The 17,466-nt window shown below is 35.9% G+C and overlaps 1 protein-coding gene across 1 annotated transcript in view; it reads left to right on the forward strand.

Moving 5' to 3' along the window:
* Positions 1-16,565: 16,565 nt before the first annotated feature.
* The window catches only part of ubtd2 (ubiquitin domain containing 2), a 32,554-nt gene continuing 31,653 nt past the window's right edge, over positions 16,566-17,466 (forward strand). Inside the window, exon 1 of the mRNA XM_065287317.2 lies at positions 16,566-16,945. Coding sequence (XP_065143389.1) covers positions 16,786-16,945 — 160 coding nt within the window. The 5' untranslated portion in view covers positions 16,566-16,785. The remainder of the gene's footprint in view (positions 16,946-17,466) is intronic.

The raw sequence follows: 17,466 nt of genomic DNA on the forward strand, positions 1-17,466 counted from the left end.
GGTTTTCACAGGCAGGGTCACAGACAAATCCTATTTCTACAATGGCAATGTTTTTGTTTTTTTAAGATCTCATATGCTTCCGGTCACTTGTGCAGCTCTCAATATTTCCTTTTATGTTTGAGTCATATGAAGCCGTGTTATCAATATTCACAGGATCCACCACTCAGTCGCTCCACGTGAGCATTATAGACACTTAGTACAATCTCTTACATAAATTAGGCCAGTTTGCTGGCAGCTCTCCAGTGACCTTTAACAGACTGAATCTTGGCTCTGCACTCAATCTCAAGTGCTGCCAGGTAAAACGATCTCTAGGGTTAGAAAATAGACCGATCACGCTAACAAAATGGAGCGCAATGTTTCATTAGGAGCTTTAAATACCGCAGCCCAGCTCGGAGGTAAAGCCAGCATGAAGGAATGCCAGGACACACATATTTACCTACAACAGCATTGAATGGGATTAGCATGAGTTGGAGGGATCGCATGCACTGGGATAGACCCGAGCGAGTTGCGTGGTTAATGACTTGACTAGTGACATATGATGCTGTAATGGCCTCGTGGGTTGAAGATGCGAGAAGAACCTGTTGATCGGAAAATCCCAAGGGGATTATTGGTCACAGGGGAAAAGAGCCTTCAGGAATGTTTGGAAAGGATTTTTGCTTATGCTCCTGGGAAATACTCACACACAAGTGAACATGTTATTACATAGATACATTAGGTGTAGCCTTTGTCAAGTCAGTGACACATGATGGCTATGAAGGATAGGTGCCACATTACTGTTTATTGTTAACATTAGACACTTTTAATGTAAGCAAACAGTACAGTATACCACACAATACTAAATTCTAGCTCTGTGGGTGCACAGTTTTTTAAGTATTTATTGCTGCACAGCACAGGGCATTAGCCTATCGACTATAAGGTCATTGATAAGAGAAAAAGCCAAAGGCCGTTTGTAAGACCAAACAGATCAATCATTTGGTTACACTGACAGGGCTGTCTTAGCTAATAGCGCCTACTAGCATATGTTGACTGACACCTGGCAGGACTGCACTGGTACAGAGTAGATATACCAAAGTTAGATTTGGGACAGTCACAAAGACATTACTGTTTATTACTTTAGGTTTTGTTTTAGTCAGGGAAGAATGAGGAGTGTTTTAACATGTTTTGTTTTTGTACTGTAACAATTGTTTTGGTTGTTTGTCCATTACATTTTCAATTTAAACTGGCAAGATTAATTGTATTTATATTACAAATTACACTATATAGGCATTTGGGGCATATAAGGGACCCATATATTTATTAACACAGCATACAATACAATACAAGTTTATTTGTATAGCACATTTAAAAACAATTTAAAATTGACCAAAGTGCTTTACAGAGACGAGAACAAAATTAGATAAAACAATTTAAAAATAAAAATATGGTAAAACACAACAGCTAGTATCAAAAAACATTAAATGCCAACGAGAAAAAGTAAGTTTTCAGGACAGATTTAAAAATAGAGAGTGTTTGAGCAGCTTTTATGTGGGCCGGGAGACTGTTCCATCACCGCGAAAGCGCGGTCACCCCTGTTTTTAAGCCTAGTTCTAGGGACATACAATAAATCAGAATGTCCAGATCTAAGAGCTCAAGACTGAGATGGCCGGTGCAGAAGTTCTGATAAGTACTGTGGTGCCTGGTTCCTCAAAGACTTATAAACAAAAAGCAAAACTTTAAAATCAATCCTGTACTTGACAGGTAACCAATGAAGCGAAATTAAAACTGGTGTGATGTGTTCGCTTTTACGCTTTCCTTTTAGGAGCCGGGCGGCAGCATTTTGAACAAGCTGTAATCGTGAAATGCAAGACTGAGAGGCACCAATGTACAGAGAGTTGCAATAATCAATTTATACAAAACAGTGACAACCAAGGGTCAAATGATCGATTTATATAAAGAAAAGACACAAAAGTGATGACAGTTCGCTGTAAATATGAGATCTGGTGTATACAAAAACTGCCACCAGAAGAAGCGATGATACGTCATCTTTGTAAAATTGCATTGGCTCTTGTGTGTCTCATGACCAACTGGTTCATTATGTTAACTAAGAATGTTGGGATTTGAAAATAAGGGAAATTTTCCAAACTATGCAAGGGAATGGATGGGCACACTGCAAAAAATGACTTAAAGGTAGGGTATCACATTTTGAAAAATGCTAACGGTAGCCGCCTAGCAATGAAATCACAATCCTACCCTTCAGTCAAATCGGCATCCAAAGTCATGCCTCTTTCAAAACACATGAACACGCACAGTTCAGACGGTCACATCTCATGTCTCATTAACTGGTGAGAAAACTATACAGTACAAAGTAAATAACATTTCCAGAATAACCAACATAAACAACTGGTTTACATCAGAATTAGTTAAAGCACACTTTCAGTTGTGTAGACGTAGTAACTATATCGTTACGCTAATTCAGAGGTCCCCAACCACGGGTCGCGACCCAGTACTGGGTCGTGGACAAGTTGCCACCAGGTCGCAAGAACGTCCCGAAAAAATGTTTATAATAGCCACGTAATCGCTTTATCGGGAATTTTGTACTGTAAGAGCCGACTTCAAATAACATCAATCAATTCCACTTTTGAACAGAGCCGCGCTCTCTCTCTTTTTCTCCGCCTCTCTCTCTCTACCAGCGCATCAGCGATCACATTGCTGTCATTAGAGTTTCAGCATACAGTACTTCTAAAACACAATCGATCAAAGAATTGCGGAGGTATGACTTTATGAATTATTTGCAAATGTACGTCGCAATGATGTACATATGGGGAGACGTTCAAATGTGTGACAGCGCAAATGACTGAAAAGTTATTATTTTATTCTTCTTTAAAACAACTTCAGAATTATTCATCGATCGTAGCACCATGATCAAAATAAACTATTAGGCTAATAATATTTTAACGGCTACACTTTTAACGGAGGTTTGGAAGGAACCTAAACTTGTCAATCATCATTAATCATGGTAAACGTGAGTCTCCGTGCCTCTGCGCCCAGCCGCAATTCTTCTGGCATCTCTCCTCCTCCACTGCATTTTTCTTCTCTTCTGTTACTTGGAATTGGGTCTCGAACCCGACCAAGATTCGAGCTGCCTTCGAGAACTGCAAGCCATGTTCGTTTAGGTTCCATTAATTATTAAGACTAAATGGACAGGCAAACTAGTAAAAACAATGAAAGTAAAAAACAATCCGCCAAAATATGGTTTTACACATCTATAGAAAATATACTATAGCCTAAATAAAGCAATTATTAATTTTCCTAATGCATGGTTGTTATCTTTACTTCCGTTTAAAACGTAAATTTCAAAAAGGAGGATTTTCAGCACGTTTGAACAGCAACTCAGCGAATGTTTTTAAAGCTGAAACCGGTCCGTGGTGAAAAAAAGGTTGGGGACCCCTGCGCTAAATCATAAACGAACACAAATTTTAAAAACAACACAATGTTTCATCAAAGTAGAATATCTGAATCCATCTCAATACAAACATATCGCCAAAATAAACAGTGCAACGACCCTTTCGGATCCTTTGCCTCCCGCAGCTGTTTGCATCTCGTGGTAAAGCAGTAAAGTCACCGATGTTAATTTGGGTTTTTGCTCTTTGCTGATCCAGGCAGTTTTTGGTGTTGTTGTTATAAAAGATGTCTTTCGTTTTGTGCCTCCTGTGCAGGTTGTCAATTCAGCAGAAAAGTTTGCTGTTCTCGCTGTTTACAGACAGGAGGTGAGTGCACGTGAACGCGCCGATGACGTATGGTGTCTGGGTGGACTAGCTGCGCGGTGGCCATTCAAATTACGCTTACAGATTAGGGACAAAAAAGCCAACGTCTGTTCGGACCGAGATCTATGATTGGTTGAACATTTTTTGGTCCTACACATTTCACAGATGATATAAATTTCTACAAATAAATTTAAACAACTTAACACAGTGATTGCTATCAGGATGTGAAGAGACTTTTAACCAGCATAACTAAAAAAGTTTCAGGATCAAATGTGTTACCCTACCTTTAAGTAAACTTGTGGTTAAAACAAGCAAAAAAAAAAAAACCTTGAAATAAGACCTTGTAAAATTTCCATTCCCCATTGGCAGATTTTTGTGCTTGTTTTTATGCACAAATTCACTTAGATTTGACAAAATTTCTTAGGTCATTTTGCTCATCAAGAAAATGCATCTTGATTTAAGAATTCTTTGATATTTGTACTGAATACAAGAAAAAATACTTAGTTAGAAAGTCATTTTTACAGTGTATACCTTGAATCATTGTTTGTATGGCTTGTTAGATGACATGTTTTCTAAACAAGCTACTGTACACACTCCCATCCGGAGCACATTCGATGAAGAGGCCAGCTCCTCTTATTTGTTTACAGATGTGTAAGTCATCATTAAAAGTCAAATGACGTTTTTCAAACTTTTTTCCAGGAAAACCGAGCCGACAGATCAAATTATAATCATTATTATAATCTGCATTGTGAATTTTTGTTTATTTTTAAAGGTGCAGTTTGTAAATATTTGCAGTAAAATATCCAAAAAAACCATTAGGCCAGTGTTTTATATTTTGTCCAACTGATTACTATTTATCCTGACTATTTATCATCTATTATTTTATCCTCTATAGATGGTTTTATCAGATGCAAACGCATGGCACAAAGTTAACTTCCTGTCTGGCTAGTGACTAAACTGAACTCTGGAACAAATACTGGGAAAATAAAATTGCTTTTGGTTTCCAAGAAACGAGGGGAGACGGCGAGCATGGATTCCAGCTGTGCAGATTTGGCAGCCAGGCAAGAATTCAAGGATCTGTAGATCACATTGTATACATAAATTTTACACAGCAATGTTAGCTTAGTGATATGCTTTAGCTCTGATTTGAATTAAAGGGACGCTCCACTTATTTAAAAAAAAAATAGGCTCATTAAACATTTGATTTTTACAGTTTTGGAATCCATTCAGCTGATCTCCGGGTCTGGCGCTAGCACTTTTAGCATAGCTTAGCACAATCCATTGAATCTGATTAGACCATTAGCATTGCACAAAAAATAACCAAAAAGTTACAATATTTTTTCTATTTAAAACTTGACTCTTCGGTTACATTGTGTACTAAAGGGCAATTTATAGTCGTGCGTAGGTTCCGCGTCGGTTTTCATTTATACTTTTGCGTCGCCGTCCGCGTCAACGTGCAAACACACACGAAACCGCTGGTTGGCAGTAATCACGCGTCTAACCACAGTAGCAGCAAAAGTCGTCACAGAAGAAGAAGCTAAGCAAGTTAACCAACAAACGAAGAAGAAATAGCAACTTGTTGTGTATAATTTGAGAAAACCAGCAATGATGGAAGTAAATAAACAGCGACTTATGTTGCAGTTTGTGTTAAATCACTCCTCAACTTGGCTCATCTTTGTTTTCACCTTCTCAAACGGAAATACCTATGACGCAGTTTTTTTACCTGACGGGAGGGGTTCTGGTGGACCAGAAGGACCTACGCACGACTATAAATCGCCCTTAAGACTGATGGAAATTAAAAGTTGTGATTTTCTAGGCAGATATGGCTAGGAACTATACTCTCATTCTGGCGTAATAATCAAGGACTTAACTGCTGTAACATGGCTGCAGGTGCAATGATATTACGCCACTGTTGTTACATTAAGACATTATTCTATTATCTACAATCAAATCTAATGTGACCCAGTCTGCTAACCTCTTTTTCTACATAAATTCATCCTACATAATGTAGAGAACATTCTGTGAAAATCATTACGATTAATATCTTCAATATCTTTAACAAATCGAACCTTGGCAAAACCCTCATTCGACTGTCTCTTCAAAGACACATCACAACCCCTTGGGTGACCATGCACCTTTAAGATATTGACTTTTCTCCGTACCCTCCACGTGAACCGTCTGAATCAACTTACCCGCAGGTTATACATGCCTGATTCATTTATGAATGTTAACGATCAAATAATCGTCCAAACTTGATGTTAATGTAATTCATTTTATTGTTCTGTAATTGCAGTCTAAACCACAAATGACATACGATGACATGACATTACTCAATTTATTGGTAATAGGTTACTCTGACTTATGCATTTAGCATGAGAAAGCTAAAAACAAGGATTAGAGCAAGCTGGATCTCTGCAGAGATGTTGGAGACAACGATAATCAGCTTCCTCCCTTTCGATTTTGGTGTATCTAAGTGTTGTTGTGCACAAGGACAAATTGCCCTCGTGGTTGTATGCTTCAGTCCATGTTATTAATACAAGATTTGCCTTGAGTGAGAGTATAAAGCTGTGTTGACATGACCTGCAGTCGTTTCCCGTTGAGTACAGGTAGCGCTTATGAATTTAGGCATGACAGGTGCATGTGATCCTGCATCATAATGTTATAGAGCGTTCCTTGAAAATCTTATAAGATGATTGTATTCGTTTTCTAGATATCCTGGTGTGTGGACACGGTCAGAAAACTTCATTACACGCTAGAACCCAGCAGTAGTGTAAATCCACAACTCAATCCTTTCAGATGACAAAATTATGGATGAAGGAGATATTGCAGTCCATACATGTGATTGCTTCAAAAACTGATGAAAAACAAAACAAGGAAGCAAAACTGGAAACTCAATCATGTTGTTTCAGAAACCATTAAATTGTACGTTTTACAAAATTAAAGAAAAGTGGGAGTTATTTTTACATTTCATATAACCAGTGTTCACATAATTGCATAAATCAGTCATATCAGACAGTCATTATGAAAACCTAAGTTGAAGATAAAATAAGGCTGGCAGTCTTTAAATTTAGGGCAACCATTTTTATTTTATTTTATTTTTCATTTTATCTATCTATTTGTCTATCCGTCTAACAATCTAAAAATGTGTCTGTCTGTCTTTCTTTCTATCCATCCGTCTGTCTTACTATCTATAAATGTATGTATAGTCTATTTATCTGTCTGTCTGTCCGTCCGTCTGTCTAACTATCTATAAATTTATGTATAGTCTATCTTTATGTTTATCTATCTATCTGTCTGTCTGTCTGTCTGTCTGTCTGTCTGTCCGTCTGTCTAACTATCTATAAATGTATGTATAGTCTATCTATCTATATATCTGTCTGTCTGTCTATCTATCTGTTTGTCCGTCCGTCCGTCCGTCTTACTATCTATAGATTTATCTATAGTCTGTCTGTATGTCTGTCCGTCTGTCTGTCTGTCTTATCCCTCTTACTATATATAAATGTATGTATAGTCTATCTATCGATCGGTCTGTCTGTCTGTCTGTCTGACTGTCTATCTTTCTATCATCTGTCCGTCTGTCTAACTATCTATAAATTTATGTATAGTATGTCTATCTAACTGTCTGTCTGTCCGTCCGTCCGTCCATCTAATCATCTATAAATGTATGTATAGTATGTCGATCTATCTATCTGTCTGTCTGTCTGTCCGTCTGTCTAAAAATCTAAAAATGTATCTATCTATCTATCTATCTGTCTGTCTGTCTGTCTGTCTGTCTGTCTGTCTGTCCGTCTGTCCGTCTGTCTGTAAATCTAAAAATGTATCTATCTATCTATCTATCTATCTGTCTGTCTGTCTGTCTGTCTTTCTGTCCATCTGTCTAACAATCTAAAAATCTAAAAATCTATCTATCTGTCTATAAATATATAAATTTATGTATAGTCTATCTATATATCGGTCTGTCTGTCTTTCTATCCGTCCGTCCGTCTGTCTAACTATCTATAAATTTATGTATAGTATGTGTATCTATCTGTCTCTCTGTCTGTCTGTCTGTCTGTCTGTCTATCCATCTGTCTAACAATCTAAAAATCTATCTATCTGTCTATCTGTCTTTCTATCAATCCGTCTGTCCATGCAACTATCTATAAATTTATGTGTAGTATATCTATCTATCTATCTGTCTGTCTGTCTGTCTGTCTGTCTGTCTGTCTGTCTTTCTTTCTATCCGTCCGTCCGTCTTACTATCTATAAATTTATGTATAGTCCATCTATCTATCTATCTGTCTGTCTGTCTGTCTGTCTGTCTTTCTTTCTTTCCATCCGTCTGTCTGTCTTACTACCTATAAATGTATGTATAGTCTATCTATCTATCTATCTGTCTGTGTGTCTGTCTGTCTGTCTTTCTATCGTCCGTCTGTCTAACTATCTATAAATGTATGTTTAGTATGTCTATCTGTCTGTCTGTCTGTCTGTCCGTCCGTCCGTCTAACTATCTATAAATGCATAGTATATCGATCTAACTGTCTGTCCGTCTGTCTAACAATCTAAAAATGTATCTGTCTGTCTGTCTGTCCATCCGTCCGTCCGTCTTACTATCTATACATTTATGTATAGTCTGTCTGTCTGTCCGTCTTACTATCTATTAATGTACAGTCAATCTATCTGTCTGTCTGTCTGTCTTTCTATCCATCCGTCCGTCCGTCTAACTATCTATAAATGTATGTATAGTCTGTCTGTCTGTCTGTCTAACTATCTATAAATTTATGTATAGTATGTGTATCTATCTGTCTCTCTGTCTGTCTGTCTGTCTGTCTGTCTGTCTGTCTGTCTGTCTGTCTGTCTATCCATCTGTCTAACAATCTAAAAATCTATCTATCTGTCTATCTGTCTTTCTATCAATCCGTCTGTCCATGTAACTATCTATAAATTTATGTGTAGTATATCTATCTATCTGTCTGTCTGTCTGTCTGTCTGTCTGTCTGTCTGTCTGTCTTTCTTTCTTTCTTTCTTTCTATCCGTCCGTCCGTCTTACTATCTATAAATTTATGTATAGTCCATCTATCTATCTATCTATCTATCTATCTATCTATCTATCTATCTATCTATCTATCTATCTATCTATCTATCTATCTATCTGTCTGTCTGTCTGTCTGTCTGTCTGTCTTTCTTTCTTTCCATCCGTCTGTCTGTCTTACTACCTATAAATGTATGTATAGTCTATCTATCTATCTATCTGTCTGTGTGTCTGTCTGTCTGTCTTTCTATCTATCGTCCGTCTGTCTAACTATCTATAAATGTATGTTTAGTATGTCTATCTGTCTGTCTGTCTGTCTGTCCGTCCGTCCGTCCGTCCGTCTAACTATCTATAAATGCATAGTATATCGATCTAACTGTCTGTCCGTCTGTCTAACAATCTAAAAATGTATCTGTCTGTCTGTCTGTCCATCCGTCCGTCCGTCTTACTATCTATACATTTATGTATAGTCTGTCTGTCTGTCCGTCTTACTATCTATTAATGTACAGTCAATCTATCTGTCTGTCTGTCTGTCTTTCTATCCATCCGTCCGTCCGTCTAACTATCTATAAATGTATGTATAGTCTGTCTGTCTGTCTGTCTGTCTGTCTGTCTGTCTTTCTATCATCCGTCTGTCTGTATAACTATCTATAAATTTATGTATAGTCTATCTATCTGTCTGTCTGTCTGTCTGTCCGTCCGTCCGTCCCCCTGTCTTTCTATCAGTCCGTACGTACGTCTTACTATCTATAAATGTATGTATAGTCTATCTATCTATATATCTGTCTGTCTGTCTATCTATCTGTTTGTCCGTCCGTCCGTCCGTCTTACTATCTATAGATTTATGTATAGTCTGTCTGTATGTCTGTCCGTCTGTCTGTCTGTCTTATCCCTCTTACTATATATAAATGTATGTATAGTCTATCTATCTATCGATCGGTCTGTCTGTCTGTCTGTCTGTCTGACTGTCTATCTTTCTATCATCTGTCCGTCTGTCTAACTATCTATAAATTTATGTATAGTATGTCTATCTAACTTTCTGTCTGTCTGTCCGTCCGTCCGTCCGTCCATCTAATCATCTATAAATGTATGTATAGTATGTCGATCTATCTATCTATCTGTCTGTCTGTCCGTCTGTCTAAAAATCTAAAAATGTATCTATCTATCTATCTATCTATCTATCTATCTATCTATCTATCTATCTATCTATCTGTCTGTCTGTCTGTCTGTCTGTCTTTCTGTCCATCTGTCTAACAATCTAAAAATCTAAAAATCTATCTATCTGTCTATAAATATATAAATTTATGTATAGTCTATCTATATATCTGTCTGTCTGTCTTTCTATCCGTCCGTCCGTCTGTCTAACTATCTATAAATTTATGTATAGTATTTGTATCTATCTGTCTCTCTGTCTGTCTGTCTGTCTATCCATCTGTCTAACAATCTAAAAATCTATCTATCTGTCTATCTGTCTTTCTATCCATCCGTCTGTCCATGTAACTATCTATAAATTTATGTGTAGTATATCTATCTATCTATCTATCTATCTATCTATCTATCTATCTATCTATCTATCTATCTATCTATCTATCTATCTATCTATCTATCTATCTATCTATCTATCTATCCATCTATCCATCTATCCATCTATCTTTTATACCACAAGTAGTTAGTCTGTCTGTCTTTCTAACAATCTAAAAATGTATCTGTCTGTCTGTCTGTTTGTCTTTCTATCTGTCCGGCCATCCGTCTAACTATCTATAAATGTATGTCTAGTCTGTCTGTCTATATATCTATCTATAATCAATCTGTCTGTCTGTCTTTCAATCTATATATGACTGTTTTTTTTCAATCTATAAGTCTGCCTTATTGTATTGCATGTAAACTGACAACTTAATTGCTTGTCCAATTATTGTAAATTTCACATTTCTTACATGTTACCACATTTGCTACAAAAAATTCTAATTTATTTGGTAAATATTTTGGTGAACATCCTGTTGCTCTTGTTAATCTGGCTAAAGATTTTCACATCTAATGTTTTCCATTGCCATGCACCGGTGGAAAAATCTCTTCCTGACGCACCCACCGCCTGCAATGACATTACATCTGTTCTTATGATCCGACTGCTCTTCCACGAGCATATTGCTGCTGTTCAGGGTTGTGACAGTCCTCCATTCTCAAAAATGGATAATGATTGTGTTTTGAGCAAACTGTATATGCTCCCAAACTCGATTGGCTGTGATTTCAATTTTATTGCTATGGCAGGTCATTTCACAATTTAGCAGGCAATATACATGCATGTAGACAGATATTGATAATTGTATGGTTGGTTTCGAATTTGATTGTTTACATGATGAAATATTATTAGGAAGTTGTGAAGAGTATCACTGAGAATCAACTCATCAAGCCATATGCATTTAGTTTTTGTGCAAACTGTAGAAAGACAGTTGTATTTACTCTTAGCACACATGTGCTAACACACTTGCAGTCTGCTTAAATCAATAAGAAATCCCAATCTTATGTGAACAAGAAACTAATTGTTCAGAGAAAAAAAAATCAATTCTCATTTGAGAATTGAGCCAAAGCAATTGAGAAAAAATTCATTTCATGCCACCTTAAATGATTTCATTCATGATTTTGTATATAGATGTGATTGCTAGAGCTCCCTTCATCTGCAGCAGGTGGTGTTACTGTAAGAGCTAAAGAAATACTGAAGTGAAGAGTGAATTTTTCAGGAAACCAAATGAATAAAGAAAATAACAGCAAGAAGAAAGAATCACCCCATTTAAGAGACCCTTCACTTCTCCCTGAGGATAATTTGACTCATCTCCGGCAAAGACTGTTTTTAGATCAGTCTGAATGGCCCTGGAAGAAGATGGCTAAATGGCTTGAACTGTGCCAGCAGGTGTTCAGCCCACACAACAGGTCTGTCAAAATATGTGGGCACTAAAAAAGACAAACCTGAGGGAACAAGATTTCTGCAAGTTTTAGTTTGGTTGTTTAACCCAATGTGGGCCACAAATTTACCAACAAACAAAAAGTTTACAAAAAAACAACTGCGGTGTTTTAAAGGTCAGATACTTCCCCAAATCAATGTTTTGCTGAACATGAATATGGTACATGCTTACCATGTTGACCCCAACAATAAACCTTAAAGCCTGTAGATGTCACAAAAATGTCTAGTATTAAATAAACTAAAGCGTGTGGGATTTATTACATTGAATGTATATATTTATAAATATGAAAAACAATTAGCTATTCTCTTTGAAATCATTAAACTTCCTCTTTTTGTCAGTTATGCATAGGCCTATACTACATTAGAATAACCACAGACCTAAAAGCACTATAAAAATTATAAAAATGCATTTGTAAGGCAGTATTTTCTTGGATACAAGGATCCAAACATAAAAATAAGCTTCTCTGTTTAATCCAAGGGGAGCCGGTTTATGATGTTTTATAAAACACATTAATTTTTCATAAATTCTGTGTAATTTGAAGTTCAGAAAAAAAGGCTACTATCCAACAGCACTACATTATATCATTTTATATGTTTTGTTTACAGTTTTTCTCAGTCACTTTGGAGCATTTTTCAGATCAGAAATACATTTTTTAATACACTTTGTTTAAGCTCCACATTATCAAGTCAGTTGTGCACAACATAAAAGCAAATTCTCAAAATCCGCCAAATTTTTTATTTCTTATGTAATTTTAAATCAAAATACAGTGGTTTCTGTTGAATAGTCTTACACCTCAAAACATTTAGGAATTAGTTCATCACATAAGTCATGAGATGCAGTATGGTTGACCTTTTTTGTTATAATCTGTTGTTTTTATTTCTTTTTTTTTCATAGACTTTTGTAAATATGAACTGAATTGATAAATTGCCGAAGGGTAATGAATGTGTGAAGTGTATAAGACATACTGACTGATTATTTTGACTGAACATTTTGAATTGAGATTTTTACTTCACACAGTAAACCTTTCTAGTTTTGCCATTTTGTATTTGTAGTGTAAAATATGATTTATTCAATACCACAAGGTGTGTAACTTTCTTACCAAAAAATGTAAGGTATAAATGTAAATTCTTTCCAATCTCTTGCAATCAGTATTTTACATACACAAATAAGTAATGTTAAAGAGCACCAAAATTTCCTCTGGTATGCAAAAGGTACAAACCCCAAAGTAAACGATGATGTAAGTTATCGTCTCCAACGTAAATCTCTTTTTTTGGACTACAACAAACACACGGATTGTAGGCAACAGATTACTTCCTGGGATTGGTGATGTAGTAAAATTCCTCCCGCTTTGACTCACAGCCTGTAAGTTATCTCCTGTTAGCATTGCATTGTGAGCAAATCTTTCAAACATGGTAAGGAGCGTCACATTTCCAGCTGACGTCAGAGGTATTCAGGCCAATAACAACATAGAGATTAGCTAGCCAACCAGGGACACAGAGCTTTTCAAATCCGTGCGTTTCAGGAAGAGAGTGAAATTTGGAGCTACAAAAATGTACAGTATGTGGAAAATAATGTGTTTTTTTAAACATAAACCACGTGAACACATTGTATCGTATCCAAATACACAAAATAACATTGTTTTTTAGCAATGAAATAGGTGCTCTTTAACATAAAAAAACCAAGGCCATGTTCATTCACAGTTATTATTAATCTATAGCCAGAAAGTTTACATCAGAAAATACAGACACATATAATTGTGTACTCTTGTTATATTGACAACTTCTAAACATCTACATGTAAACGTTTGACAGTCTTGTTCATGAACAATGACACACGGACTTGCCATTTTAATGGGACTGACATGTTCCCTGCCATAAAAATGTATACTTTTCCAGAGTTACAGACTTTTGCAGGGAATCCATGATGTGCAGTTAAAATTTGTCTGAGAAATGCATGGATTATTTTGCTAATTTTAAGAATGATTCGAGAAATGCACCAAAGCAACTGAGATAAACTATAGAGACAGATACTGTACTACTTTAGGATTCATGACAAGCATTTCTGTGAAACTGTATTGCTTCCATGAGCAAGAGACAGAGAGCTACAGAATACCAGACAGACATCTGAAAAACATAAAAGTGACACTTCACATATTTTATTTTATGCTGGCAGATTTCCATCTTCAGGAAGTCTAAACAGAATCTGAAGAATTCTCTTTAAATAGTCAAAGAAATCTTCAACCCTTCAATAAGGAAGGCCTACAGACCAATAATCCAGTAGCTGCTCACTTTAAAAAGCTGAAAAGATAGAAAGTTTTATTTGCCATCATACATTATGCAGATAACAGTGTTTGTGCAGTCCAACTTTCCATTAACCCCAGAACAAAAAGTGTGCATATATCCAGAAAGATGCATACAGCCCTGAAAAGAATATGCCACAGTTAAAAATGTATAAATGTCATTGCTTAAATAATATATAAAACCAGATAGCACAAGCACACTATTCAAGCAAAAAAAAAAACCACATTTTAAAATACACAGGCTGTCAATCGATAGTGGAGGTGTACAGTTAATAAATCATTTGTTTGCTGGTGGCTCTTAATTTACAGTTTTTCTAAGTTGCTTTGGTTAATTTCTTGAATCATTCCTAAAATTTGCCAAATATTGTATGCATTCATGGATTTCCTGCAAAAGTCTGTAACTTGTTCAAAATCCTTTTTTTTCCCCATTTTTACGTCTGTGAATATGTCTTGTTCATGAAAATGTTTAGCCATGTTGTTAATATAACAACAGTACATAATTATACAGTAGGTGTCAGTATTTTCTGATTTGAATTGTGGGCGAATTCACAAACTTTTACTTTTCTTCTGTAAACAAATTGTGATATTAAAAAAATATATTTTACAGTACAAATAAAAAATTACAAAATTAGAAAGGTTCAGAAATGTCCAATTTCCTTAGCTCAATTTTTCAAAATTTATCAATTCAGTTCACATTTACAAAAGACTAAAAAAATAAAAATAAAATGCTAACAGATAATGACACAAAGGTCAACCATTTTGCATGATATGACTTGTACGATGAACTAATTTCTAAATGTGTTGTGATGTAAAACTATTCAAACATACCAGTATAATGTATTTATATGAAAATTACATAAGTAATTGAAAATTGCAAACAGCAGACATTTGTACATTATCAGCTGCATAATTGTATCAAAGCATTTGCAATTTGTCCCATACAATGCTGCTTATATGTTGTGCACAACTGACTTGATGATGTGAAGATTGAACAAAGTGTTTTGAAATAATTATTTCTGATCTGAGAAATGCTCCAAAGCGACGGAGAAAAACTGTAAACATTTGTTAACAATCTTGCATTGTTTTAACCAATTCCAATTTATTTTAAACGAAAATAAAACAGGACAATTAGTTACATATATAGAATACAATACAGAGTATTCCAGTTTTTAGTCCCCTACCTTTTGGTTCCACTTTAAAGAATAAAGAATTGAAAACTTTTTTTAAAACGAATATTTAACACATTGCTGCCATCTAGTGCCATGTCCTCAGATTTTTTTTGTACAAAAATCTATTTGTAAAGTGATGAAATCTGTTTAATTTTGAAATCTGTGATGAATCTGTTTAATTAAGTATAAGGAAACCCAGTAGAGTCTTGAGGTCAGAGTTTATAATGATAAACTATTATTAATTGGTAATTTATGTGTTCTCTGTGGGTCATATTTATGATAAATTAACAAATCAGGCAATGGAATAAATAAATAGATTTATGATGCTCCTATGGCAGTCTACTGCCATGCTATATCTTAACAGCATAATAATGGAACAAAATTTCATTGTACAATATGCAAACGTCAAAAATTTGAGAGGAAATTCAAATATTATTCTTGCTTGAAGATCACTGAAAAGTATATAACGTCAAAATAGGCATACAGGTTCATAAGCATCTTTTTTTTATTAGATTTATAGAGTCGATCCTTTAAAACAAATGGCATTGGCATCTGGTCAAAGTATGCAGTGTTGTGTCTTGCAGTTCACGCTTTAATTCACTAGAGGGCGTCACACACTTTAGTTCTGAATAACTGTACTGTACTGTACTCTGCATATTTTGGGGGTTCTTTATCTTTCTGGCTTTTTGTATCTTTTCATTTATTTATTGTAGGCTAATCGTAGTTTTATCATTTGGATTGTATTGTTAACGTATATTTGTATTTATTATTATTTTGCAAATTGTAAGAATTTAAATAACACATTTGTTTGGGCCATGTCATATCAAGAAGACAACAGCGTTTAACCGTCACTGTCTTCACAAATGCAAGGTAATTGTGCTTATACATAATAACCTCTACAGGCCTAAATACAGATATCAAATTAAGAAACGTTATTATATTAAATAATGTTTAACATATCATAACGTAATGTGCATTAAATGAGGAAATTAAATTGAGGAATATTTTGAATACATGCATAGTTTACGCTTGTAAGACTTCCGGTGCATAAATCTGATTGGAGGAGATCGCTTTAAGACAGATTCAAGGACTGTACCTGTTATATAAAAAAAGATATTTTTTTAATTATCAAAGCTATGACAGAACATAAATTAAGTAAAGGACATAAGCATATTTAATAGTTTATTAAAGAAATGCATACACAGTATTAAATATTTAGATCCATTTGAATTGCGTTTTTCCAAGTTTTAACATAACGGAAATTAAGTTAAATGAGTCCAAACTTTTTTGTTAAAAGTTTTATTTAATAAGTTGTTTTGCTCGAGTGAACATATTCATTACTCAACTTTAATCACGAGTTTAATCCAACTTCCTCGTATATTACCGTCCAAGCACTCTTTATTCTCGTGTCCGTTATTTTCATACCCGTTGCCATGCGCTTAGTAAAAGGTAACCATGGCAGTATGTCAAACTTTAGCGCGCTCCCTTACAGGACAGTATGTGGTCCCCCATGAGCGCATTCGAATGCTGCCTAGGTAGGGAGCTCACCATACGTTTTGGGACCGTCCTTTGATGTGCATATATCCACCCCGCCTCTCTCCAGCTGATGCCCGCGCCCTGTCAATCTCTATCCCAGCAGAGAGAGCAAAGACCGGGGGAAACCGAACCAGAGCGGGTCCGCTCCGTGAAAACATCCATGGGTGGCTGTGTGGGCAGTCATCATGATTCTTCAGGCAGTTTAAACGAAAACTCGGACGGAACCGGAGGTAAGCAACCGATGCGTTTCCTGGAAATGCGCTTTGAGTGAATTTGTGCTGTTTTGGGTTCACACATGCCGTCTTCCTTGTCTCCTGCTCGGTTCAGTGCTTAGAAACGTCGTGGTGGATTTTGCATCGCTTTGAGGGCACGATCGATGCTCTCGGACCGGAGTCAGGCTTTTGAAACGATTTAATTGTGATTATGCAAATGTTTTCACAAATCCCCCCTTCACCCTTTGTCTTTGGCCAGTGAATCGTTTGGCATGTAACACCTCCTCTTAGCTGGTTAGCTTTAGCAGTGTGTTAAATATAAAGTGTCTGTTAGCTGAATAGCTACTGTGCACCATTTTTTAAATGTGGGTCATGGTTTTGGTTTTGGCCTTGGATTGCAGAAACATGACGGGTTATCTTCATGTGATTTATTGACAAGATTGGGCTTCAAATCACTTCACACACGCGTCTGCTGTATTTTTAGGATGTTTCTTTTGAAATAAAGCACTGTAGATGTGTACTGCAAACGGTGCCTTTTG

Source organism: Paramisgurnus dabryanus, chromosome 18, assembly GCF_030506205.2.
Source record: "Paramisgurnus dabryanus chromosome 18, PD_genome_1.1, whole genome shotgun sequence".
Lineage (NCBI taxonomy): Eukaryota > Metazoa > Chordata > Actinopteri > Cypriniformes > Cobitidae > Paramisgurnus > Paramisgurnus dabryanus.